Source organism: Leguminivora glycinivorella, chromosome Z (assembly GCF_023078275.1).
Source record: "Leguminivora glycinivorella isolate SPB_JAAS2020 chromosome Z, LegGlyc_1.1, whole genome shotgun sequence".
NCBI lineage: Eukaryota > Metazoa > Arthropoda > Insecta > Lepidoptera > Tortricidae > Leguminivora > Leguminivora glycinivorella.
In genome coordinates, this window is record NC_062998.1 from 44232758 (window position 1) to 44259363 (window position 26606).

The 26606-nt window shown below is 36.4% G+C and overlaps 1 protein-coding gene across 1 annotated transcript; it reads left to right on the forward strand.

Moving 5' to 3' along the window:
- On the forward strand, window positions 1–24654 carry LOC125241446 (glycerol kinase). The gene is made up of 8 exons (XM_048149941.1): window positions 1–514; window positions 691–864; window positions 3370–3517; window positions 5165–5316; window positions 11429–11677; window positions 11765–11934; window positions 13730–13865; window positions 23969–24654. The coding sequence occupies exons 1-8, from the start codon at window positions 272–274 to the stop codon at window positions 24239–24241; spliced, it is 1545 nt and encodes a 514-aa protein (XP_048005898.1). The 5' UTR covers window positions 1–271; the 3' UTR covers window positions 24242–24654.
- Window positions 24655–26606: the final 1952 nt, after the last annotated feature.

Below are 26606 nucleotides of genomic sequence, written 5' to 3' on the forward strand. Positions count from 1 at the left end.
ATTTGTCTCCTTCAAGTTATTTTCTTGTGTAACATTTGAATGGATCAAGTGAGCAACAAAGAAGTGCTTTTTGTTATGAGGATAAATGCAGTTCGATAGAAATTATAGTCAGTCAGTGTCTTAACAAAAGGATTTCAATTATAATAATTGTGTTATCTGTTATAATATCTTGTTAGAATTAATTTTGTGATAATCCTCGCGTGCATTAGATAAGAATCATCCGGTATTACTGATCCTTTTGAAACTACTTTGATTGAAAACCGGGGTGAAGATGAGTGAATATGGAAAATTTGGGCCTCTCGTCGGCGCCATTGACGAGGGCACCTCTAGCGCAAGATTTATTATTTTCAAAGCTAATTCTTCGGAAGTCATTGCGTTGCATCAAAAGTCTTTGGATCAGCATTTCCCTCAGGAAGGATGGGTAGAACAAGACCCTATGGCCATTTTGGAAGTTGTGACAACATGCGTAGAAAAAGCTATTGAGAAACTAGAAGCTATGGGCGGAAGAGCTAAGGTATATTAGTACTTCTTTTACAAACGTTTAGTAGGATTATAGTAATCTGTCTTCACTATTTCTTGTAAAGCATAATGAGATGACATCTAAGAATATCTACGTACATTTTATTTTAATATAGTGTTTGTTTATAGATTTATTTATTACTGTATAATATAATTAAATAATTATTCTAGGATATATTAGCAGTGGGTGTGACAAATCAGCGAGAAACTACAATAGTATGGGATCGTAATACAGGAAAACCCCTCTACAATGCTATAGTGTGGCTCGACATGAGAACAACAGCCACTATAGACAAACTCCTGGATACTGTACCTAACAAGACAAGAAATCAAAACTATCTTAAGGTACTGTTATAAAATCTATATGTTTATGTACCCTTCTCTCCTGGCCCCGTAGCCGAAAACGAAACGCCGCGCCAGTAGGCGGGCTCTGTCGCGCCAATATGCAAGAGTGATAGAGATAGATATCTACTAGCGTTTCGTTTCGTGAGCGTTTGTGCCATTCGGCTACGCACCCTGTTTTGGTAAAACAGTCCCATTTCTTTTTTGTCAAGTTCTTAATATATATACCTACTAGCTCTTGCCTGTGGCTTCGCTCGCATAAGAAAGAGACAAAAAGTAGCTTATGTCGCTCTCCGTCTCTTCAAGTATCTCCACTTAAAAAATCTCGACAATTTGTCACTCTGTTTTGCCGTGAAAGACGGTCAAACAAACAGACACACACACTTTCCCATTTATAATACAATGGAAACTGGATAAGTGGAACCTGGGTAAGTGGAAAACCTCTTTAAGTGGACCCAAGTTCTCGGTCCCAGTCCCTCAGGACCAAATTACCTCTATGAGTGGAATTTTGGGACCTCTATAAGCGGAATCCATTTTTCCGTAAATTTCTTATTTTTACCTCTGCAACTGGAAGCAGTCGTCTCCGAGACCTCTATGAGTGGAAAAGCTTGGCGTTACAAATTTTGTTTTTTTAATAAAATGCCACAAGGAGGGTAGTTTATTTCGTTAACATTATGGTTTGTGTTTTAACTATATATTTTGTATCAGATTACATATCGTTCAGTTTAGTTTTAGCTGCGGTGCGGTACCGTGCTGTTAGATAAGCAATGCCTAAGCACACAATCAAGTATTTATCTCTTCGGGATAAATTAAAAAAAATTGGATTTTTTCATTAAAGTACAATCAGTATATTGATTTATTTAACCATACTGGTTTCTCTTGCATAAATAAATATTAGGAGTGATTTTGTATATAAGTTACTTCATAACAAAGGAATGATATTGTTTTTGTGTTACATTATTGTGGGTTATTTACAGTATTGCTTTTTGAAGTCAGGATCACAAACCTATTTTTTGTTAATTTATATCTACATGCATATTCTGGGCGAGCTCACTCCATCGTAGGCCACGTCTTTGCCTTTGGCTAGTCTGTGGTCAAGAGTAAGCCCATTTATAATAATAAAAAAAAAATGAAATAAAAGATACATATTTATTTGACCTCTATAAGCGACATAGTAGCACCGATAACCTGTATAAGCGAGAGCCTCTGTAAGTGAGAAAACGTTTTATTTGAACCTGGTTAAGAGGGCTTTCGTGTTAAAAATAGTGAAATCGCAACCGAGCGCTCGATCATACTGTGTGTGGTATCAAATTAAAGGGCTTTGCGAGTAGTTTATAAATATATATCACATTATAGGAGTTTTTCTACTTGGTCTAACAAAATATGAGAAAATGTCCAAAAGTGGTAATAATTGTACCGGTGAAGGCTCGTTTTCAAAAAACTGGCAAAAATCAATAATAGCAATTTATAATCACTAAGGTATAACAGCAATTTAAGTAAACGTTGCAGATTAATTTAGTGCAAAACTTACTTCGATGTGATGTAGATTTTCAATGAAATTGTCACTTAATTTTAGGTAATTTCTGAAAAAAATTGAATTCGCCTTAGGCTAGTTTACTCTTTTTCAAAAACTTAAAATAAAAATCTAGTCTGAAATGATTGTGGTACAGGATATACGAATTATAAATTTACCCGTTTTAATATTCAAAATTGTCCAAATTTTACAAATAAGATCGACTGATTCAGCTCTATACGTGCGTTTTTCTAAACGTGCATTAGAGAAAAATTCATAATTAATTTAGTGAGTTAGTTTTCAAAAATCCAGTCTTATAAAAATCAACTAAGAAAACAGAGAATAACCCTTAATCTCGCAATATCATGCTTCAGGAATGGCAATTTAAACTTCTAGGAAGCATTGTTAGGAAATGGCATAGCAGCAAAAGTAGAATTGTATGAATGTAAGAACTTGACTAAAAACTGATGGGATGGTCTAAGATCCAAGACAATTCCAAAATTGTATTAATATCTAGCTTTGTATTTGCAAATAGATTTGAAATGAACCTAAAGAGTCATGCAATACAAGTGAACAACTGAATTACTAGCATTTTCTATAGACATTTAAGTGATGTTGCACAGCATAGCTGTACATGTATATACTTTAGACTAAATAGTGCTAAGAATCAAAGGTCTTTAGATAAAAATAATGACTTGTGAAGCATATTGATGTAACTGTGTTCACTTCAAATAATATGACCAAAGTACAAAGTACATTACTTACATTATGCTTATCTTTTCTTAATGACAATTTAAGCAAAATAATACATTCAAATATATAACTTAGGAAATATAAAATAACCATAAAGTGGTAAAATCTTTGTTTTTAGGTAAAAAAACATAAAAAATATAATTTTTATTAGTAGTACATTTTTTCTAAAAATCTTATTATTTCTGCTATTAGGTGCCAATTTTCTTATCATATGTTTAACTAAAACTTATTCATTTTTCTAGCCGCTTTGTGGGTTACCGCTGTCCCCATATTTCAGTGCTGTGAAGCTAAGGTGGCTCATTGACAATGTGGACTCAGTGAAGCAGGCTATGAAGAATGGTACATGCTGCTTTGGTACTGTGGATACTTGGATTATTTGGAATTTGACAGGTAGGATTTTGGCTCATTCAAACAATAGTGGCAAGTGCTTGGCTTGAAAGAGTGAAGGACAAAACAGCGTCGGAAACCTTTTGTCTTTGCAGCATTGCACACTACAAGTCTATTTTCTGGGCAATAAATCAATATGAACAAAGTCATGCACAACAGCTAGTGTGTATTTTTCAAATTGTTTTGGTTTACTACCAACACTCACGAATTTCTAATTTGCCCTATGGTTGACTGGTAGAGAATGTCTTAAGGCATTAAGTATCCATAGAAGGAATTGAGGACTACATTTATATAAAAAAGCAGACATGTCTAAAAGTTTATACCTATTGGTATTTTAAAAATATAATTAATGTCTGTATACCTACTTCAGTGCAATTGCTTTAAGATTACCCATCACAGTTAAATAGTGTTATCAAAGCTGATATGTTATCAGTAATATGACAAGATTAGACATATTAACTGCCATAGTGAATATATTATTGACTTCTCTAATTTATTAACCACTGCTTTATCACATTATAAGCAAATTGAACCAATTTTAATGTTCATTTTGTATTACTCAATTGTGCAGCAATTTTAAACAGTTTTCTTGTAATTATCAATATCAAACCTTTGTTAATGGGATTAGTGACTACCAACCAAATCAGCTCCTTTTTTAGGACTGTCAAATCATAACGATTGGTTACTATGCAATTTATATCAAACATAATACTTACAATGACGTCGTCGAGTTACCTACTCATTGTAGGAAGGTCATGTATGATATATGTCTAAATTTTTCTATGAATCTTCTGGTGCTTGCTTTATTTTATGTTTGGTATGAAGCATAGAGGAATAAGTAAGGGAAGAGTTGTAACTCCATACATCAGTAAATGCGAGTTATTTGTATAGGCATATTTAAGTGACATCTAGCGACAATCACGCGTCAAATGGCGTGAATTATCAGTACCACTACTCGATACTAGGTGTCAACCAAAGACATATATAACTCCGTATAGACAGATAAAGTCTAAGAATAAAACGTACCTCAGTACCATACAGAAAAAGGTACGGCGGCCTAGATGGCATTACACCTATGGGGTACGCTCAGCTAAATGGCGCTAATATTAATATTTGACATTTTAACACATATCGAGCTAAGAATATGGGCCAAATTGTCAAAACTGAGGTTCAAAAGTTTTAAGCCTCTGTCAAGAGATGGCTGTCTATGCACTGTGATTACACATTTTACTCGACGGTAACTCTATAATACTCGATCCTCTTTGGTGGCAACAGTGTCTCTTGTGCCAAAAATTTAATATTAGAACAGTTTACAACTTATATTACAAGCAGAAGGAATTGAAAGCAGAATACTCATTAATACTATTGTAATATTAGCTAAAAATTGGTGAGCATTAGACTCTTTGTTCGTCGCGACATCTATTGACAAGTAGCAGTACTGATAATTTACGCTAGTTGATGCGTGGTTGTCGCTAGATGTCACTTAATTATGCCTATACAAATAACTCGCATTTACTGATGTATGGAGTTACAACTCTTCCCTTTATTCCTCTATGGTATGAAATGAATTATTGTAACTATTGTGATTGATTAATAGCATACCCGACCCGGTCTAAAAATGCAGCATTTACAAGTTTTATCACCTTTTAGGCGGACCCAATGGAGGAAAACATGTAACTGACGTGTCAAATGCCTCAAGAACAATGCTCATGAATATCGAGAACTTGAAGTGGGATCCGTTGCTATTGAAGTTTTTTGAAATTACAAGTCCTGTCTTGCCTGAGATTAAATCGAGTTCAGAGGTAGGTATATATTATATTTATATTTAGCCTTTCTTTCCACATTTTTGTCTTTCTTCTTTACTTTTATTTCATTTCTCTTTTAGTTATTTGTGGTCCCTGATAGGGTAAAGCCTCCTCCAAGCTTAGCCATTTTACTCTGTTCTGAGCGGTGTCCATCCAGTTCCTTCCTGCTACCTTTACAATGTCATCAACCCATCTTTTGCGTGGTTTCCCATCCTTCCTCTTTCCAGTGGGCCTGGCCATCTGGTTGCATGTAGACTGTAGAGTCCATCTCTTATCTTGGTATCTCGCCAAATGTTCAGCCCATTTCCATTTTTGCGATAGTGCATGTTGAAGAGCATCTGTCAGCTTAGTTTTCTTCCTTATTTCTTCATTTCTAGTTTTCTGGATCCTCCTTAACTTCAAGATGCTCCTTTCCATTGCATGTTGACATGCTAGAATTTTGCTCTTTACCCTCTTGGTGGACACCCATGTTTGGCTGGCATAAGTGAGGCTGGGTAGGATGCAGGAGTCCATTATAATTTTCTTCAGTTTCAAGCCATAGTTTCCCTTTAAAATCTCTTTTTGAGCCCAGTATTTAGTCCACGCTATGTTAACTCTTCTATTTCATTGTCGTTACTGTTTTTAGGGTTCCGTAGTCAACTAGGAAGCCTTATAGTTTCGCCATGTCTGTCTGTCCGTCCGTCCGTCTGCGGATAATCTCAGTAACCGTCAGCACTAGAAAGCTGAAATTTGGTACCAATATGTATATCAATCACGCCGACAAAGTGCAAAAATAAAAAATGGAAAAAAGTATTTTATTAGGGTACCCCCCTAGCACACTCAATGAAGCCTATCTCGCGGGAAATAATTCGTGTATAGGCGAATTTTGGCATAGTTGTAGGGAATGGTGTTCTAATCCACATACTCAAAGTACTGATGGGTAGGGGAGGAGCTAACGGGTGGAGGGGGGTGTAGAGGTCCCTTTTTTTAGTTTTTCGCGAATAACTCTTAAACTGTGGCACATAGCAAAAAATGTTCTAAAACACAAGTAATCTTCATAAAATTCTCTACAAAAAAGTCTTATACACTTTTTATCTGGGACCAATCGTTCATGAGATATGGAAGGGAAAAGATGGACAATAAAGGAATAAACTTATTTGTTTATGAACAATAAATACGTTTATTCTTATAGAGACGCGGTAGCGTGTCAAGCCAGGTTCAAGTAACAAAAGTAGCAAGCAGCACCGTGTGTAATATTACACGAACCGTTTGGAGCCACATTTGACCCCCTTCTAACTCAAAAACTATTTCACATAAACGTGTTATAATGCAACGTAAAAAGAAACCAACGCGCGTAGTAAAAGTATGAGCTATAAGCGCTCTTCAATAAGCCCGGTACTAGCAGCCCGCCTTAGTGCGTTTTCACATTATCCGATCCGATATCGGATGTCGGAAGGATTTCAAAGGCAAAAATCCAAGACGGCGCCTTAAATGTACGGGATATCGGTCCTACTTCCGATATCGGATCGGATAATGTGAAAACGCACTTAACCCGCGCGCGCGCGCAGCCCTTTATAAGCCACCACGCGGCCGGCGCTCGCTCATCCCAGTCGTCCTCAAAACGTCGACGTAAGACCGCCCCACAAGGATGGGGCGCGACCAGATACAGCCCTCACAGCGCCCAGCGCGGAAGGGGCTACTCACACCCCAGCAGGGGTGTTGAACGACATTACAGCAGCGCTCGCTCAGTTTGTCTCGCGCAGCGATCCGATCACATTATAGCTGACTTGACGAGCCAAGAATCACGACCGCCCGGTATTGCTTTGATGGGATAAATTCATAAATAAAATTTCTAACTATCTTCCGTCTCTACTTCGATGGGAGCTCCGTTAGTGCATGCTCCCGAGCATACACCACAGACACTGGAGCAGGCAATTCCTGCTTTTCGGCAGCCGCATCGCACCCTACACCCAGTCTTGCATCGGCAAAATATAGTTTTGAGAACGGAGTCAGGTGCCACTGGGTCGTTGGTTGTCACTGGCTTTAATATGCCATCGCCTCTTCTAGTTCATCCCTATTCAGTAGGTGGTAAATAAATTGTACGTTAAATACAAAAATATTTGTACGCCTTTTTTTTCGGATTCAATAAGTAAAATTTTCCTAAAATAGAGGTAAGTTTAGCACGTGCATTCAATATTCAAGCAGTTTAAGAGTTATTCGCGAAAAACTAAAAAAAGGGACCTCTACACCCCCCTCCACCCGTTAGCTCCTCCCCTACCCATCAGTACTTTTGAGTATGTGGATTAGAACACCATTCCCTACAACTATGCCAAAATTCGCCTATACACGAATTATTTCCGCCGACGGACAGTTAAATGTCTTCGTTAGGCGTGCTACTACATGTAAAGTGGGGGCTGATATTTTTTTTTCATTCCAACCCCAACGTGTGATATATTGTTGGATAGGTATTTAAAAATTAATAAGGGTTTACTAAGATCGTTTTTTGATAATATTAATATTTTCGGAAATAATCGCTCCTAAAGGAAAAAAAGTGCGTCCCCCCCCCCTCTAACTTTTGAACCATATGGTTAAAAAATATGAAAAAAATCACAAAAGTAGAACTTTATAAAGACTTTCTAGGAAAATTGATTTGAACTTGATAGGTTGAGTAGTTTTTGAGAAAATACGGAAAACTACGGAACCCTACACTGAGCGTGGCCCGACACGCTCTTGGCCGGTTTTTTTTTTGTTAAAGGATATCAGTTTTCCCAAGTATATATACTCTTGAACATAGTCTATTTTTCTTCCTTCTATATTTATTGGTTGCTCGTAGCTGTTAGTCATCACTTGTTTTTGTGGCATTCATTTGTAGTCCTATTTTCTGACTCTCTGTGTTTAGGGCTTGCAGCATGTTTCTTATTCCAGTAGCTGTTTCATTAAAAAGGACTATATCGTCTGCAAACCTCAAGTGTGTGAGTTGTCTATTTTTCAGCCATACACCCTCGTTTTTCTAATCTATATTTTGAAAAATATCTTCTAGAACGGCTATGAATAACTTGGGAGAGAGGGGGTCGCCTTGCCTCAAGCCGCGTCCTATTATAATTTCATCTCCTTCTCGTTCCAGTTTGACTTTGCTCACACTTTGAGCGTATATCTTCTTTATAACTGTTATGTATTTTTCATTTATATTATTGTTTCTTAATGCTCTCCAGATTGATGAGTGTATTATATTATACTGTCAAATGCTTTCGTGTAGTCTACGAACGCCACATACAGCGGTTTGTTAAATTCTTTGTATTTTTCTATTATTTGTTCTGTGGCCTGTATATGGTCGTTTGTAGAGTAGCCAGGCCTGAACCCTGCCTGTTCAGCACAGACCAATACAACAAGATGGCCCTTACAGGGCGACTCGCGGTCACCAAGCATACGACAAATCAGGTTTATAAAAGTTTGAACGCGTGCGACACCGATCAGTAGCGCCCAAGTATACGACCCGCTAACAGTGTTCGTGTCCGCTCGGGAAAAAATCTTAAATAATCAAATTTGGTTGCAAACAATGGTCTCTTGCAGCATAAAGTGGTGTGGCAAGTCTTCTAACACTTCTACATATAAAAAAGATGGAATAACATTCCACAGTTAAGTCAAATTAATTATTTTGTTGAATATTGTTTATTATCCGCGGAGTTCATTTATACTGGTCAATATGGTTGTACTGAGCGGCGCCGAGGCGCGTCCATCCCTTTTTGCCTAGTTAACAATGCGATATGCTATCCCTTTCACGTAAACGACTAGGGATGGGGCCATGTTAGTTTATGTCTGTTGCGGGAACTTCGTACTGCCGTTCGTACCATGTGCTACCATTTTATGAAATATAGAAGAAAACAGATTTGTAATTGTGAATAATTATCTAGAATCTGTAGTCTGTAGTGTTATTTAGTTGATTGATTAGTTTAGAATATTTAGTTGGTAATTTAACTTAGTAAACGTAAGTAAAAATGCACAGTTTAGTTATTAGTTACTAGAATGATTTTTATTGAGGTGCTATCACAATCATCATCCTCCTTGCGTTATCCCGGCATCGGCATTCGCCACGGCTCATGGGAGCCTGGGGTCCGCTTTGGAAACTAATCCCAAGATTTGGCGTAGGCACAGTATAAGGATAAATCAGTAGTTAATCTCCGGCAGCGGCGACGCGGTCGTTACTACTGCGCAAGGTCACGCAGGGTTGTACCCTGTGCTACTGTCCTACTCGTATAGTAACTGTGTATGGCGCTATGCTAGTACCAACGCTCTTTCTACCTTTTTATCTAATAAAGATTCAAGTACGCGTTTGTTTCTTAAATACTGACGAAATCGTATTTACATAAAATGTTTGAATAGATGTTTGCATAATATTTAAGTAGGTACCAAACTTTCAAGCTAGATAGATCGCAGCATCTACCTAAATGTCGTTACAGATTAAATCCTTATTGATTTTAATGTGTCATTCTAGCTTTAAATCTCACTTTTACGCCATTTACGTAAGCAATAATGTACCTAACACTGCAAAAATATAACAACCACTTACTTTTCTGGGTGTCTAGGAATTCTAAAGAACATTCTGACATTTCCGCATTTTGAGAACTGTTCTCCATACACCCATAAACACTACAGTAACGAAAATATGTCTTCGGTGCTGACGTCATTTTCTCCCGAACTCAACACGTCAACACAGCGCGCGAACGCGGCCCCGACTGTCCAGCCCAATACTTACCAGTTTCGCATGTATTCGGTGCATATGGAGAGTAGTTTTCGACACACCGCGCGGAGTGAAGTTTGTTAGAAGAGTTATTACTGCTTTATACTGTGGCGTAGGCACTAGTTTTATGAAAGCGACTGCCATCTGACCTTCCAACCCGAAGGGTAACTAGGCCTTATTATAATTTAATTAAATATTATAATTTGTTGCAAAACAAATTCACCACAGTACTGGTACCGGTACCATTGTCTATAATAGACATGTCCCATTCCCATCCCTACTGCTAATCGTAAAGGCGCGCCATTATTTGAAACGACCAATGGCAGCACCGTGCGCGCCCGCCTCACCCCGCAAGGATTGGTGATTTGCGTCTCGAACAATATCGCTTGCATTAGGCTTCTAGTGGGGTGTTCTGTGCTGTTCAGTAGGTTGGTTTTTATCTATTTATATCTGGTGCCATTCTGCTCAACAATATTGATGCAAACAGTTTGTATGTTGCTGATAGCAGGCTGATAGGTCTATAGTTCCCAATGTCCAGTGGGCTGCCTTTTTTGTAAAGCAGTATAATATGTGATTGACACCATTGGGTTGGAACTTGTTCTAATTCTAGTGCCATGTTAAAAAGTGAGGTAGGTATAAGATATACCTTATTGACACCACAGAGAGTTAATCCTAATTCCAATAGGAACCTGTATCAAAAAACAATGTGATTCACTGCGAAAAGTGGGAAACCTCCTCGTCTCGTATTATATGTTATTGGCATTACATATGTATAATAATGTTTAAAAGCTTTACGCCCTTATTCATAAACGTTCACTAAAGTTATCAAGTCGATAAAGTTTGTCCTTTTCCGACGTATTGGTGTGAATTGTGATAGAAAGGGACAAACGATCTTTATCGGCTTAATAACTTTAGGGCCACTTGCACCACCCGCTTAACTCAAGGTTAGTGGGCTGTCAACTGTCAAATTCCATATAAAATGGTGGGTTAACCTCGGGCAGGGTCACTACGCGCTAGGCCAGACTGGTCGTCACTGTGTTTTGATTGCACAGTAAACCTATAATAAGGTGATAATAATATCCTGTTCATCTGTACTTCGATAGGTACGTTAAAATATACCAATATAGTCTTCATATTTTAAGTGTCTCTCAGGTCGAACGCGATTAATTAACATTGTTGCCCCAGCCAATGGAGATATAAACAACATGTTGTTTACGTCTCCACTGACACTTTTCTCTTCCGTGAAACGTCAGAATAAAGGTAAAATAATGTGAATTGATACCTGTGATGTGAGTGACTTTAAATATACGTACAAAACGGGAGAACTTAGTGTTATAATGACAAGTTCTTTGTTGTTCAAGATATAATTGGAGATAAATGTTGTAATTTCAGGTATATGGATATATATCTGATGGACCACTCAAGGACATTCCAATATCGGGCTGCTTGGGCGATCAGCAAGCTGCTTTAGTAGGTCAAATGTGCTTACAGAGAGGTCAAGCGAAAGCTACATATGGCACTGGGTGCTTTGTGCTGTACAACACGGGTGACATTCGAGTCAACTCCAGTAGAGGTTTGCTAACTACTGTTGCTTTTCAGTTGGGTAGCAAAAACCCACCTGTTTATGCACTAGAAGGTTCGGTTAGTTTCACTTGTAATGAATACTTATTGATTTGTTTGAAATTAATACTTAATGTACTGTTATTTTAAATGACAATTGATTTTTAGGTCGCTATAGCCGGCGCTGCGTTGGGATGGTTGAAAGATAATATAGGGTTGTTGGAGAGTGCTAAGGACTCACAGGAACTTGCAGAGAACGCATCTGAAAACGGTAGTGTTGTATTTGTACCTGCGTTTAGCGGATTGTATGCGCCATATTGGAGACAGGATGCTAGAGGGTAAGTTGTTTACAAAAGAAATAATTAACTAGGAATTAATTAGTGTACGTGAGCAATTTTCTACCAGATTTCTATACATTTTCGGTAACAAAAATGGAAAGTTTCATACAATCAACCTAGGACATTTTGGGAAACCTAGTGGATCTTGCTCAGCATCATGGACTCTATCATCCTACCAATTTTTATCCAAATCGGAGACGTGATCCAAATGTACAAACTTAACGGGAATTGCTGATGTCCTTTAGCTCAGTGACATCAAGTACTAGAAAGCTGCAATTTCTTAGAAAATGTTTATATCATACTTAAGTCTGCAAGAAGATTATCACTAACTGCATAGACATTTTGACGACCGGTCTGGCTCAGTCGGTAGCGGTAGTGACCCTGCCTGCTAAGCCGCGGTCCTGGGTTCGAATCCTGGTAAGGGCATTTATTTGTGTGATGAGCACAGATATTTGTTCCTGAGTCATGGATGTTTTCTATGTAGGTATATAAGTATGTATTTATTTATTTATGTATGTATATCGTTGCTTAGCATAGTACAACCCATAGTACAAGGCGTATAAGCTTTGCTTAGGTTGGGGCTAAATGGATTTGTGTAAGGTGTCCAATATATTTATACTAGCTTTTGCCCGCGGCTTCGCTCGCGTTAGAAAGAGACAAAAAGTAGCCTATGTCACTCTCCATCCCTTCAACTATCTCCACCTAAAAAATCACGACAATTCGTCGCTCCGTAATGCCGTGAAGAACGGACAAACAAACAGACACTTTCCCATTTATAATATTAGTATGGATTTATATACATCTACTAGAGAGAGGCAGCCTCAAACGCCTCGGTTTCAGGCTACAGGCTGCTCAAACTGTCACTGGCTCGAGGTACGTAACGGTGCTTCATGGTCTATTCATATTGTCCCTTTCTAATGCATGGCACTATCCCTTTTAATTATTTAGGATTTTCAAAAATTAAGTAATTATTTTATGGTAGCGCACGCAAAGAGACGGGACGTCAAGTTGTGCCATCTCTAATGATTACTAGGTAGAAAATGAGCAATGCGAGACGAACGAAGCCGAGTTCGTCACAAGCCAGAAGGTTCCTGCCACTGGTCTTAGTATAGTCCGGCTTTGCCACGACACTGATCCTTATGGCCGCTGTACACATGGGGCCAACGGTTGAACCAACCCTTGGTGGAACCCCTTGGCCAAGATAAGAGTCGCTGTTTACACATTGGTGAACCAATCACTTGGCATTGGTCCTTCATAAAAGATGGACGTAGAATGGAAAAGGCTAGATAATTCTAGGTCATTCACGTTGTCAGCAAAATTTAATTAATAAATAATAACCTCGTGATAATATTAAATTATCTGAAATATTAACAATTTTTTGAACATTCTGATAAGCACATTTATCTTTTTTAGCCAATACATTAAACATTTGCAAGGGTATTGTATTTCCTAAAATCAACACTATTATTGGTATAGATTACACTATTATTTTCGTAAATCTTTCACTACTGTCCTCTCTGACGGCTGACGACAAACTGAATGATGCGCCAACGTGTGAACGCAGTTGGCCATTGGCGCCAAGATCCTTTGATGTGTGGACAAAAAACCGACACCAGTCGGTTGGCCGGCCAGCGCTAGCGCCAACTGCCAACATACGGCCATCTAGCCCTCTGAACGCTTGGCCAAGGGGTTCCACCAAGGGTTGGTCCAACCGTTGTCCCCATGTGTACAGCGGCCATTACATATTCAATAGCCTATGCGTCACATTCTGATGTGTTAAATTTATCAATTTCAGGGTGATCTGCGGGATTACGGAAGACACAAATTCATCACACATAATCAAAGCAGCTCTTGAAGCAGTCTGCTACCAAGTCAGGGACATTTTGGACGCCATGAACGAGGACTGTGGTATACCTCTACAATTGCTAAAGGTTATTTTTTATATTTTGACAATTATTTTACCTGAATATTTAATTCTCCATCATATAACATGTATACAAGAAAAAAATTGACAATGTTTCAAAATTTTCAATGTCCCTAAATCGAAAACCATTTCCAGATATAGGTACGTTTAAAAATATATATTTGATTTTTTTTTCCGTTTTTTTATTAAAAATTCTTAAAAAATAGTTTAAAGAGAAGTGACGTCACATAGCTGATTCAGAGCTGCCACTATAACCATAAAATCTTCCAGATGGGATGACACTTGAGTTTGACAGTGACACTTATCACTGATCGTAGCACAGATATTTTAAAAATTTCATGGCTTAGTCTATGGCTCGTAGTTATTCAATATTGGTTGACAGTGACACTTGACAATCAGAAATCGGACTGTTTAACCCTTAAATGCATGAATTTTTCTTTTAGCGAGATATTAATATCACATGTGATAGAGAATGATTTTCTGACTCTGGGAAAAAAAAAATATCGATTTTTATACTAAATCAGTGTTAGAAGTTAAATAGGCCAAATCTTATTTATATAAATATATCGTAATTAGTAAGTTTTATTTAAAAAATAATACTCAATTAAAAAGGCGTACACTATTTGTGAAACCTTTATGATAAAATGTTTAAACATAAACTAATTACTAACTCCGAAAAAATCAGCCTAAATCACATACTAAAAATCGCCATCGTCCTGTTTTTTCACACTTTTCCGCCATTTCATCTTAATCCTTAAATAATAAATAGTAAATCATTATATTATTTAATTTATTTAATTGTATATTAAATAATAATAAATAATAATAAATAATGAATAATAATCTTAAGTTTTAGCATTCGCCATGCTTTTCATATGATTTTGGATTTTAAGTTATACGTGAAGTTTGTTGAGAGTTTGAATTATAACTCCTCCATGTTTGGGCTCATTAGATTTGGGCTGATGAGCACCATTGATCTAGATGAGGTCCAAGGTGTCATGATGGAGTCAGGAGGTGGCCAACAGAACTGCTATTCTCCTCATCATAACCCCATCATGTTCGGGCTCATTAGATTTGGGCTGACGAGCACCATCGAACTAGATGAGGTCCAAGGTCTCATGATGGAGTCAGGAGGTGGTCAACAGAACTGCTATTCTCCTCATCATAACCCCATCATGTTTGGGCTCATTAGATTTGGGCTGACGAGCACCATCGAACTAGATGAGGTCCAGGGTCTCATGATGGAGTCAGGAGGTGGTCAACAGAACTGCTATTCTCCTCATCATAACCCCATCATGTTTGGGCTCATTAGATTTGGGCTGACGAGCACTATCGAACTAGATGAGGTTCAAGGTCTCATGACGGGGTCAGCAGGTGGCCAACAGAACTGCTATTCTCCTCATCATAACCCCATCATGTTCGGGCTCATTAGATTTGGGCTGACGAGCACCATCGAACTAGATGAGGTCCAAGGTCTCATGATGGAGTCAGGAGGTGGTCAACAGAACTGCTATTCTCCTCATCATAACCCCATCATGTTTGGGCTCATTAGATTTGGGCTGACGAGCACCATCGAACTAGATGAGGTCCAAGGTCTCATGATGGAGTCAGGAGGTGGTCAACAGAACTGCTATTCTCCTCATCATAACCCCATCATGTTTGGGCTCATTAGATTTGGGCTGACGAGCACCATCGAACTAGATGAGGTCCAGGGTCTCATGATGGAGTCAGGAGGTGGCCAACAGAACTGCTATTCTCCTCATCATAACCCCATCATGTTCGGGCTCATTCGATTTGGGCTAACGAGCATCATCGAACTAGACGAGGTCCAAGTTCTCATGATGGAGTCAGGAGGTGGTCAACAGAACTGCTATTCTCCTCATCATAACCCCATCATGTTTGGGCTCATTATAAATATGTGGAAGGTCGTTAATAATAATAAATGTTTTATTAGGGTACCCCTACATGTAAAGAGGGAGCAGATTTTTTTTTTTTTATCTACTACTTTTTTTTTATCTGTATTCATATACATTCAATGTTTTTTTTTAAATCGGTCCAGTAACAACGGAGATATCGAGAAACAAACATAAAAAAATGAAAAAAATAAATAAACATACAGACGAATTGAGAACCTCGCCTCAAATCTCTCAGATTTGAGGCGACGGTTAAAAAGTGACACATCATGAGCAGTTCCAATGCACCAAATGTCACTGTTCTGGACGTAAGTGCATGCTGTTCTTATAAAAATATGAAAGTCACTATAACTGTGATAATTTCCGAAAATATTAATATTATCAAAAAACGATCTTAGTAAACCCTTATTCATTTTTAAATACCTATCCAAAAATATATCACAGGTTGGGGTTGGAATGAAAAAAAAAATCAGCCCCCACTTTACATGTAGGGGGGGGGGGTACCCTAATAAAACATTTTTTTCCATTTTTTATTTTTGCACTTTGTTGACGTGATTGATATACATATTGTTACTAAATTTCAGATTTCTAGTGCTTACGGTTACTGAGATTATCCGCGGACGGACGGACGGACGGACGGACGGACGGACGGATGGACAGACAGACATGGCGAAACTATAAGAGTTCCTAGTTGACTACTGAACCCTAAAAAACAGAAATCACTATTAAACTATTCTCTAATTTCAAGTTCCTAACTAAAATTTTCCTAATAAAATTAAAACAAATTGATCCCGCTACAAACTTTCACCCCCTTTTTCCCTCTACTAGGGGTGTAAATTTTCATAATCGATTCTTATCTCTTCGAAATTTTGTTAATGCAATCTATACAAATTTCGACTTTCTAGCTTTCGTAGTTTCGGCTCAGCGGTGTTGGTTAAGCAATAAATGTGATTTTGGATAGCTACATTACATATCGAGCCACGGGCCATCAAATATATGATGCATATATACATCACCATGCATTTAAGGGTTAAGCTGACTGTTAAAACTTTGTTTAGGAATGATTTTGTCGGGTTCTTAGGTGTATGAAACAACACAATGTCATGTGACGTCATCTAGTTGATTCTTGACGTTTGTAACTTACGCTCTTTCTGCTCGAAGTAGTAATATAAAGTGATTTTCGCATTAAAATAGCAGTTTTTTGGAAAAATAAAGAAAAACCTGTATCTTTTAATATTGAGTTCTTTCGAACCAAGCAATAAAAAGTAGTAATCAAAAATATGAAATGTTGTCAATTGCATGTTAAGCATATTCTTTAATCGAAGATGACGGGGCAGTCGAACCTTCAGAAGAACTCTAAAAATTTTCGGCGATTGCCAGTTTCAAACCTCATTGACTTTGTCTGTTATCGCAAGGTGTGTATGGTGGATAACCAAATATCTTGGAAACAAAGGTCGATCTTTCAAAAGAATGATAGGATTTTAGAATGGAATCTTCACGTTAGAACGGAATGTCCTATATTGCACATTTAGCCACAAATGTAACATAATACTGTCCGTATAGTAAAGAAAGTAGACAACTCAAAAACTAAGTTTTGCCTTGAGGTCTTTTTTAAAAAACGTTTAGGTTTATGACGAATTAATAAACACGAAAATAATGACGAAAAATAATTTTCAGAAAGCTTGTCTATTTTGCTTGGAATCTTACTTTTATTTTATTGTTTCTCATTCAATACTGAACAACTTCATTTGAGACATTCTTAGATGCCCTTTTCCACTTTTATTTAAAGTCATCGAATGATGTTGCACAGTTAACATTTCTTTGCAGGTACCGCTTCATAATAGCCCAATACCGTTCATTTGGGCGAACTTCTGGGCAATTTGGTTTCATTTCCTTGGCTAGGCACACCTAACTTATTGGTTTTATACCACTCTTCTGTAGCTTTCGAGTAATGACAAGAAGCCAAGTCGGGCCAAAATAAAGTACTACCTCTGTGCTTCGTCATGAACGGCAGTAATCTTTTTTGTAAGCATTCGTCGCGGTATACTGTAGCTTTCAAATTCCACATTGTGAAATAGGGTTGCGATCGGATATCGCATTGACAAATCCCTGCCGCTCTAACACTTTCTTGCCAAATTTCTCTTCTCTATGTTGATAGCTTTATCTTATCGAGTAACCTTCTTGTCCGGGACTGTAATATATTGTGGTCCGGGTAATGTTTTTAAAGTCAAAAGGAACCGATTACACGCATAATGACATATCTCAGCAAATTGACATATACCTACGCGAAATGACACTTCGGTAAAATGACACGTACTCCATATTCCACGTACGCGAAATGCCACATAGGCAAAATTCTCTTACGCGATATGCCATATGGGCTAAATTCGCTTACGCATTATGCCACATCTCTTATACAGGTTGTAAGAAAAATGCTGTTGATCAATTTAAAGGGCAAATTAATGAATAGTGTCGTAGTCTGCTTATGAATTAGAACGTCCTGCCTCACACAATTTTTTCGATCTTATTGGTTCCTATTTTTGCATAATCAGACGACGATACTGATTACCCCCTTAAACGCATAACTTCAATTCATCAAAATTCAAGAAAAAAAGCAATAGAAATACAATTAAGATTATCTGTGCATGAAATAATAAAAAAATATGAAAAAAACCGGCCAAGAGCGTGTCGGGCCACGCTCAGTGTAGGGTTCCGTAGTTTTCCGTATTTTTCTCAAAAACTACTAAACCTATGAAGTTCAAAACAATTTTCCTAGAAAGTCTTTATAAAGTTCTACTTTTGTGATTTTTTTCATATTTTTTAAACATATGGTTCAAAAGTTAGAGGGGGGGGACGCACATTTTTTTCCTTTAGGAGCGATTATTTCCGAAAATATTAATATTATCAAAAAACAATCTTAGTAAACCCTTATTCATTTTTAAATACCTATCCAATGATATATCACACGTTGGGATTGGAATGAAAAAAAAATCAGCCCCCACTTTACATATAGGGGGGGTACCCTAATAAAATATTTTTTTCCATTTTTTATTTTTGCACTTTGTTGGCGTGATTGATATACATATTGGTACCAAATTTCAGCTTTTTAGTGCTAACGGTTACTGAGATTATCCGCGGACGGACGGACGGACAGACAGACATGGCGAAACTATAAGGGTTCCTAGTTGACTACGGAACCCTAAAAACTAAATCAAAATCGATTGATTCGTTCGGGAGCTATGATGCCAGACAGACATGTCAAGCGTCAAACCTATTATTATTATAACACTCCGTCGTTTTTGCGTTGGTGGTTAAAAACAAGAAACCTCCTTCAAAACTATAATAAAACACAACTTTCTATGAAAATCGGTAAAGTGCGAGACGGATTTCGACATTTCCATACAAAAAGGTCATGAGCGCCTGACGACATGTGATAGCAACGTACACTAGATTTGTAGTACTTTAAAGATTTTGCGTATATTTTGGAAACTATAAGAGATAGAGCAAATAGACTTCAGATTTTGGTTGTCGGTGGCACAATTTTTTTGTTTTCGTATATATACACCATTTTTTGGACCTATTAGGGCAATATTATGGTCAGTGCAGTTCTAAACAGTCTTAAGCGCCTCTTTTTTAGTAGGAACTTAAGTCATTTTGGCAAATGATTAAAATTTTTAACAATTTCTAAACAGAAATGAATTTCTTTCTACCTGTCCATGGCGCTCACAAAATTTCAAAACATTTAGTAAGTATTTTTTCTCTTAAGTTCGACTTACGCTTGACTGTAGATTTCTAATAGGTTTTCCTGTAATCTACAGGTAGAGGGCTATCTCGTGTATTTTTTTGAAAATTTTACACTAAGTAGTTTCGGAGATAAGGGGGGGGGGGAATGGTCATTTTTTGCTTATTTTCTTAAATTACTTCTAAATTACCAAAATAAAAACTATAAAAAAAATATATTTGAGATGCTTATAAAATGCTCTTTCATTTGATATGTAGCACAATATAGTTCTAATAACTTTGATTTTTAATTATCAATTTTACCCCCCAAAAGTGCCCCCTATGATTAAATTTCGTTTAATTTCATTTAATTATATTACATGTCCGTCTTTGGGCCACAGGTTTACATACGTGTGCCAAATTTCAAGTAAATCGGTCTAGTAGTTTCGGAGAAATCGGCTGTGACAGAGGGACAGACAGACACGCGAGTGATCCTATAAGGGTTCCGTTTTTCCTCTTTGAGGTACGGAACCCTAAAAATACATAAAATAAAAATATGTCGTTCTATTCTATGTGCTTAATGGTGAAAACATATGTATATTTTTAAGTAAAACGCAATACTTTATAATTATATACGTTATTTTATTCTGATGAGGACGATGACGATGAAGACGAAGATGATTCGGTCACATTCATTATTATTCTGTCGGCCTGTTGTCTAAATCTTTCATCTTCTTCTCTTCCTTAATGACATGTTCTTCGCATCTTCTCCAGTTTTCTGGTTTCACATTAGCAATGTGTGTTTGCTGACCCATTATAAACTTGTACTTACACTCGTCTTGTACATGTGTATTTGGTAAAATTAAGCGAAAGTATATGTTTTTGGAATGGAACGGACTATAGTAGTGAGTTCAATTATTTTTAAATACGAAAATTTTGCAGGTACCAAACGTTCCCTGATAAACAACCATTTGACGGTTTGTTCACAGTTTTTTAAATACCTAAAAATACAAGGAATCGCATTATTACTCTCACCTTACTTACCATTTATGCGTTTATAATCATTAAAATTGGCTCACCATAAATAAGTATCAAGTAAGTAGCCACCTACAATTTTGTTCTTCAATCTGGCATTAAAAGGTTCACTACCCCTGGATCTGTCAAATTTAACGGCTCCGGTTTTGTTTACACTTTTTTCAACAGCCAAAAGTACAAGGTATAGATGGCGCTAATAATGATATTTGACATTTTAACACATATCAAGTTAAGAATATGGACCAAATAGTCAAAACTGAGGTTAAAAAGTTTTAAGCCTGTGTCGAGAGATGGCAGTCTCTGCACTGTGACTACACATTTTTCTTTGGCAGTAACTCTAGAAACTCGATCCTCTTTGTATATAGTCACCAATCCAATCCCAACCAGTCAAAATTTCAAAAATTATACCACTCTGTCAAGATAGTTCTCGTTTTTAAAAAAAAATGTTCAATGAGTTGAAAACTAAATCTTTTATGGTGACGTTGTTTCTACAGTCGAGGACAAAACGAAACTATCTCTTGTCTCATCTACTGTAACATAAATATAGGGATTGCCCGATATCTTTTCGTCTAGAAGAAAATACATTTTTGGCAAATAGCGTAGTCTGTCTTAGGTTTGATTCGGTCGGTATGGTAACTGTTTTTGCAAATTTACCATGAATGCATTTATTTATGAAATTGCGGAAGTCTTCATTTTGTTGTTGCACCCTATGTTTGCTGCTAAAGTAACGGACCCAATCATGGACAGTTTAAGATAAAATTTGGCCTATTTTTGATATTTCATTGATACATGGAAAAATTCTACCGCTAAGCGTGTTAAAACTTGAATGTTCTATCTTTCTGTTACATTTCAAGCGTATTGCAGAATAGATACTGCTATTGGTTTCCTCATAGTTAACAAATTAAAACTAGGTGTTTTTTCCCCAGTCATGGACGTCAGTTCTCCAGATCACCCATTATGGACAAAGAAATAAAATTAAAAATTTAGTTTTGTAGCCAACTGATACTCAATAAGTCAATTTTATATACCCCAAATAAAATTAGTTTGTGTTATTTTAACATAATATTGTTTCTTGTAAATTTGCTTTCGTAAATTGTTCCTTGTCCATCATAGGAGGTACGCAGTTTTCCGGTTCCAGTTATGGACACTCGTAAAATAACACTATTTCTTTATATCTTTGAAGTAACAAACTAGTTTGTTTTATAGCTTTATCTAATGATTAATGCAGTAAGTAAAACTCATTCAAGCTTCCACCGAGTATTATTTTTTTATTATTTTATACATGAACTCAACTCTCTTAGCAACATTACTAAGAATTCGTCCTGATATTTTTTTCAGTACAGATGACTTTTATCTTGCCGCCAAATCCTTCAAAATTAACAGAATTAAGTGAAACATCCAAATTAAGCAGCTCTATGACTCTTGTTTATGGTACAATGCCGTCAGTTTTTAGAAACTATTTTTAGATACTCGTACTTATTTTTAAGGATTTGTGTTTTTTTGTCCATAATGGCATCACCGTCCATTATAGGGTATTTTAAATTATCATAAAATTTGTAAGGTTCATATTAAATTTACGTTGCCCTTTTTTCTACGTTTTCGACATGTTTGGTTGTCTCCAAATGTATTTTTATATTGCTTACCTTCGTTGGTATACTTGGTATATCTTGATTACTCTTAGCAACATTACTAAGAATTCGTCCTGATATTTTTTTCAGTAAACAGATGTCTTTTATCTTGCCGCCAAATCCTTCAAAATTAACAGAATTAAGTGAAACATCAAAATTAAGCAGCTCTATGACTCTTGTTTATGGTACAATGCCGTCAGTTTTTAGAAACTATTTTTAGATACTCGTACTTATTTTTAAGGATTTGTGTTTTTTTGTCCATAATGGCATCACCGTCCATTATAGGGTATTTTACATTATCATAAAATTTGTAAGGTTCATATTAAATTTACGTTGCCCTTTTTTCTACGTTTCCGACATGTTTGGTTGTCTCCAAATGTATTTTTATATTGCTTACCTTCGTTGGTATACTTGGTATATCTTGATTACAACAAGAGCAGTATACGTGTTTGTCACGTACCTTCCTTCAAAAACGAAAAATTGCCGTAATATGCCAGTAAAGATGACATTTTACAGCATTTTTTTACATTTTAGCTCAATATAATCGTGAAGATACAATAGCTAATCAATAACGAAGTCAATTTTATTGTTCATCTAATTGACAATGTCAGTCAAAAACGTTCTTAGTTCAAGTCGCGATATCATTTAATAAAGAGGTTGATAAATAATAAGTGATATTTTTTTATGAAAATCATCCTGTAAGGGGTTTCACGTCATCCACACTTTGTCCGATCCCTGGTTATTAGTTTTGAGTAAACTCATGTCATTATTGTGTTTCGTGTTAAACGTAGCTTTTAACATCAAGTAATTGGTCCACAATAGGCGTTGTATCTGCTTCGATAATTCTTCGAAATATACTAAAAGCACAGATTCCGAGATGCGATTAACGCCTTTAGACGATTTCCATTAGGCTACTAGACTCATATCGAATTTGGCACAATAAATGATTGTCTTCTGTAGTATTTGACATAAAAAAACAATATTTATAGATTTTGGGCATTAAAAGTGTATGATGACTACGTATTTTCGATTATAAATGTGTGTAATTTTTTATTTATTTTGGCCACTAAAAACGCTGTCAGCGATGTAGTGACGTCATCGAATTCGAACCTACTGCATATTAAAATAATCACTGACATATTGAACTTTATGCCTTCATACTTAAAAAGTCAGAAAATGTTATTTTCGAGTAGAATGACCTGATGCACAGAAAATCTATAGATTAACATGACTGTGTTGTTTTCGCCTGATTACATAAAAGTATAGTACTTTAAAAATATTTTTTGCTGTTTGTAAGTCATAATAAAATATGGTAATATTTTATTTTGGTTAATTGGATAGTACTTGGTCATATAAGACAGACTTTAAAAAAGGGCCAAGTAGCCTTTTCTAGAAGTTTTCATATGCCTTTATACAATATACTTGGGTCTTGATTTTTGAGGCAGCAAATTATCAGCAACTGCTGTGCCTTTAGAAATTCAGGCGTTAATTGCGAACTTCCGTCGTTACACGACATTCTTTCTTTCTTTTTTTTTCAAATTTCGCTAACAAAATTAGTAATAATGTAGGTAAAACGAATGACAGCGACCACGGACAACGTAAATATCAAATCTAAGTTATGATTGTGACAGTCCATTTTAAAGTACCTATTGAAACTTCAATTAATGTAAAAGTAGCACTCTTTTGCTTATTTCCTTACAGAGTTAGTTACACAAAACTGTGATAAATAATATGATTAATGGAGAAATAAACTGTGTATTTTTTTTTTTCATGAGAATTGTATTCTCTTCCTTATAAATTATTCTTCTTCGCAGGTCGACGGCGGTATGACGTCAAATTCACTGGTCATGCAAATGCAGGCTGATTTAATTGGCATCAACGTTATCCGAGCAGGCTTTACTGAGAGCACCGCATTGGGCGCAGCGCAAGTCGCCTATTGGGGAGTCGACGCTTCTAAAACAGTCACACCGATACCTATGACCGATGGTACCACCTATGTTCCACGTATTACAGACGACGAACGTGACATGAGGTATAAACAATGGAAAATGGCAGTTGAGAGGTCTTTAGGATGGGACCAAAATTAGTATTAGATTGAAATCCAAAAATGATATTTTTGTGATAAAATACTGTTCGTGTAATTTTTTACACATTGTTGAAAGTTATATTGATATATGAATTAGTTAGATATCGCCTTATTAAGTGACTGTAGGCATATTTTATAAACCAGTTTATATTTTATAAACCAGATATAAATATATAAAGTTAAAGTAAATCAGTTGACCGTGACGTCACTCAATTCGATTAGGCGATAGGCATACATTTGCAATAAAATAACGTAGGTAAAATATTGGGCAAGTAAGCAGAGTTCAAATGTAATTGAAATAAAGTAAAATCCATAATCCTACGGACCAAATTGACAAGTAAGTGTGAACGAATGTTGCCACAGTTTGGCCAGTGTCGTTCTTATCGATATTAAAATTATTATTACATCGTAGATTTAAGGTGCACCCAGACGGGTCAATGAAATTGGCAATTTGATCGGCTAATCAATATACCAACTTTTTCTGTGATTTCGACAGATCAAAAGGTCCGTAGACCGCTAATTAGAGATATTTTTTTTATTTCGAAGCAGCAATAATATTATTCGAAAATTATATAGATATTTATGACATACTTGCCATAGCGTGACAGATAATTGATTATCGTCGGACATGGTATTTTATTTTTTACCTACAGGCTCGGAAACCTTTTTATGTTTTAAAACTAGTGGGTAAAAATGCATGGCATCCATCCACTACCTCGAAGATACATAGAACAAACCAAAATGTGTACCTCTTATTTGAAACTAATATACTTATTCTTGATTTAAACTTGTCTGTTGTATGTACTTTACAACTTGTCGATATATTGTTATCGACATATACCCTTCCCTATTTTAATTTTGCTGTTCCTGGTATCATTTTACCTGTCAGTCATTTGTCAATTTAGTCCGTAGGATTATGAATTTTACGTTAGGGTCAAATATAGATTGTATATTCTTTTAAGTAATATATGTATATTTAAGTATCATGCTGTGTGGGTAATATTAATATGTCTTAGGCGTCAAGTGCTTCTCTATGTTAATAATACCTAAGGTAGGTACGATTGAGGGAGCAAAACTCCCAATACATTTAATTGTAGGCAAGGATCGCAAAACCGGTTTTATTAAATACCTCTACATCTATGATTGTCAGATTACTACCGCTAATAATGTAATGCCCATATTCAGAAAACATTTGTTGTCTTTACGCTTTTGTATTTTTAACTGACGTGCACAGCTGGGTATTAACTCGTTAATCCGTTAATCGTTAATTAACGAAGTTAACATTTTTGTTAACGGATTAACTTTTAAGTTAACTTTAAAAAATGTTAACGGATTCGTTAACTTCCGTTAAATTTCTTTGAGTCCGTTAATCGTTAATCCAATTCCGCATGCGCCGAGTAAAATTTGCTCTGACAGCTACTGTAAAAGCTGGAGTACGGCGAAACCTAGAATTTTCCCGTAAATTCAGTCTACAGACCAATTGGTGCCTTTAAATCACTTGTACGAGACCTGCTAAAGTTTATTAGTCCTACTGCACCCATCACAAATCGCGCAACCGACGCATCAAGTCAGAGTTCGGCGGGCCGCGCTATCTACCAAGTTACCGTGGATCACAACTTCGATTAGAGGGTGTCTCAATTCGAGGAACCTACGCACCATGACTCCGACCGCATGAATGACCCATTATCTACAGGTCACCTTTTATCACGATTAACGGATTATCGACTAACTTTAACTTCCGTTAAATTTGTTGAAATGTATCGCTTTAACGATTAACGAAGTTAACTTTTATAGTAACGGATTAGCGATTATCGAAGTTAACTATTTGATTAACGGTGCCCACCTATGCTAACGTGACACTATTTACAATATTCAATACCTGTTATCGAAACCGGTATTCGTTGCACTTGATGAGTAAGATGTCAGGAAGACGTCATTGACTACCGAATCGCTAAAATAATAAAAATGCTAAAACTTGCATTTCACACAAAAACTTTACATGTAATGGTTTTTAGGGGTACCTAATGGGCAATTCCACGTAACTGTAATGTAAGTAAGTGACCACTTCATTGCATGTTTTTTTATTTATGATGCAAATTGAAGTCTTAATTTATCTCTAGATAAGCCTACTTTTAATCCTTAGATATATTGATATTTAAATTAGCACCATGAATAAAAAAACATGCAAATAATTGGTCACTTACATTACTCTGCTACATGGAATTACCCTAATACCTAATGTATTCAGCGGCTTTAGCGGTTTACCGCTTACTACTCTTGAATACCGGTATTGATTATACCACAGGTCAAAATTATACTAATATAAATAGCAAAATACTATATAACCGGTTATACCTTATTTAAAA

What these genes read in the sequence shown, in the direction of transcription:
- LOC125241446 (XM_048149941.1), top strand. Translation starts at nt 272, where the DNA reads ATGAGTGAATATGGAAAATTTGGGCCTCTCGTCGGCGCCATTGACGAG. An exon ending in GATTATTTGGAATTTGACAG is followed by an intron (nt 3,518 to 5,164) that starts GTAGGATTTTGG and finishes ATCACCTTTTAG; the next exon opens with GCGGACCCAATGGAGGAAAA. An exon ending in TGGAGACAGGATGCTAGAGG is followed by an intron (nt 11,935 to 13,729) that starts GTAAGTTGTTTA and finishes TATCAATTTCAG; the next exon opens with GGTGATCTGCGGGATTACGG.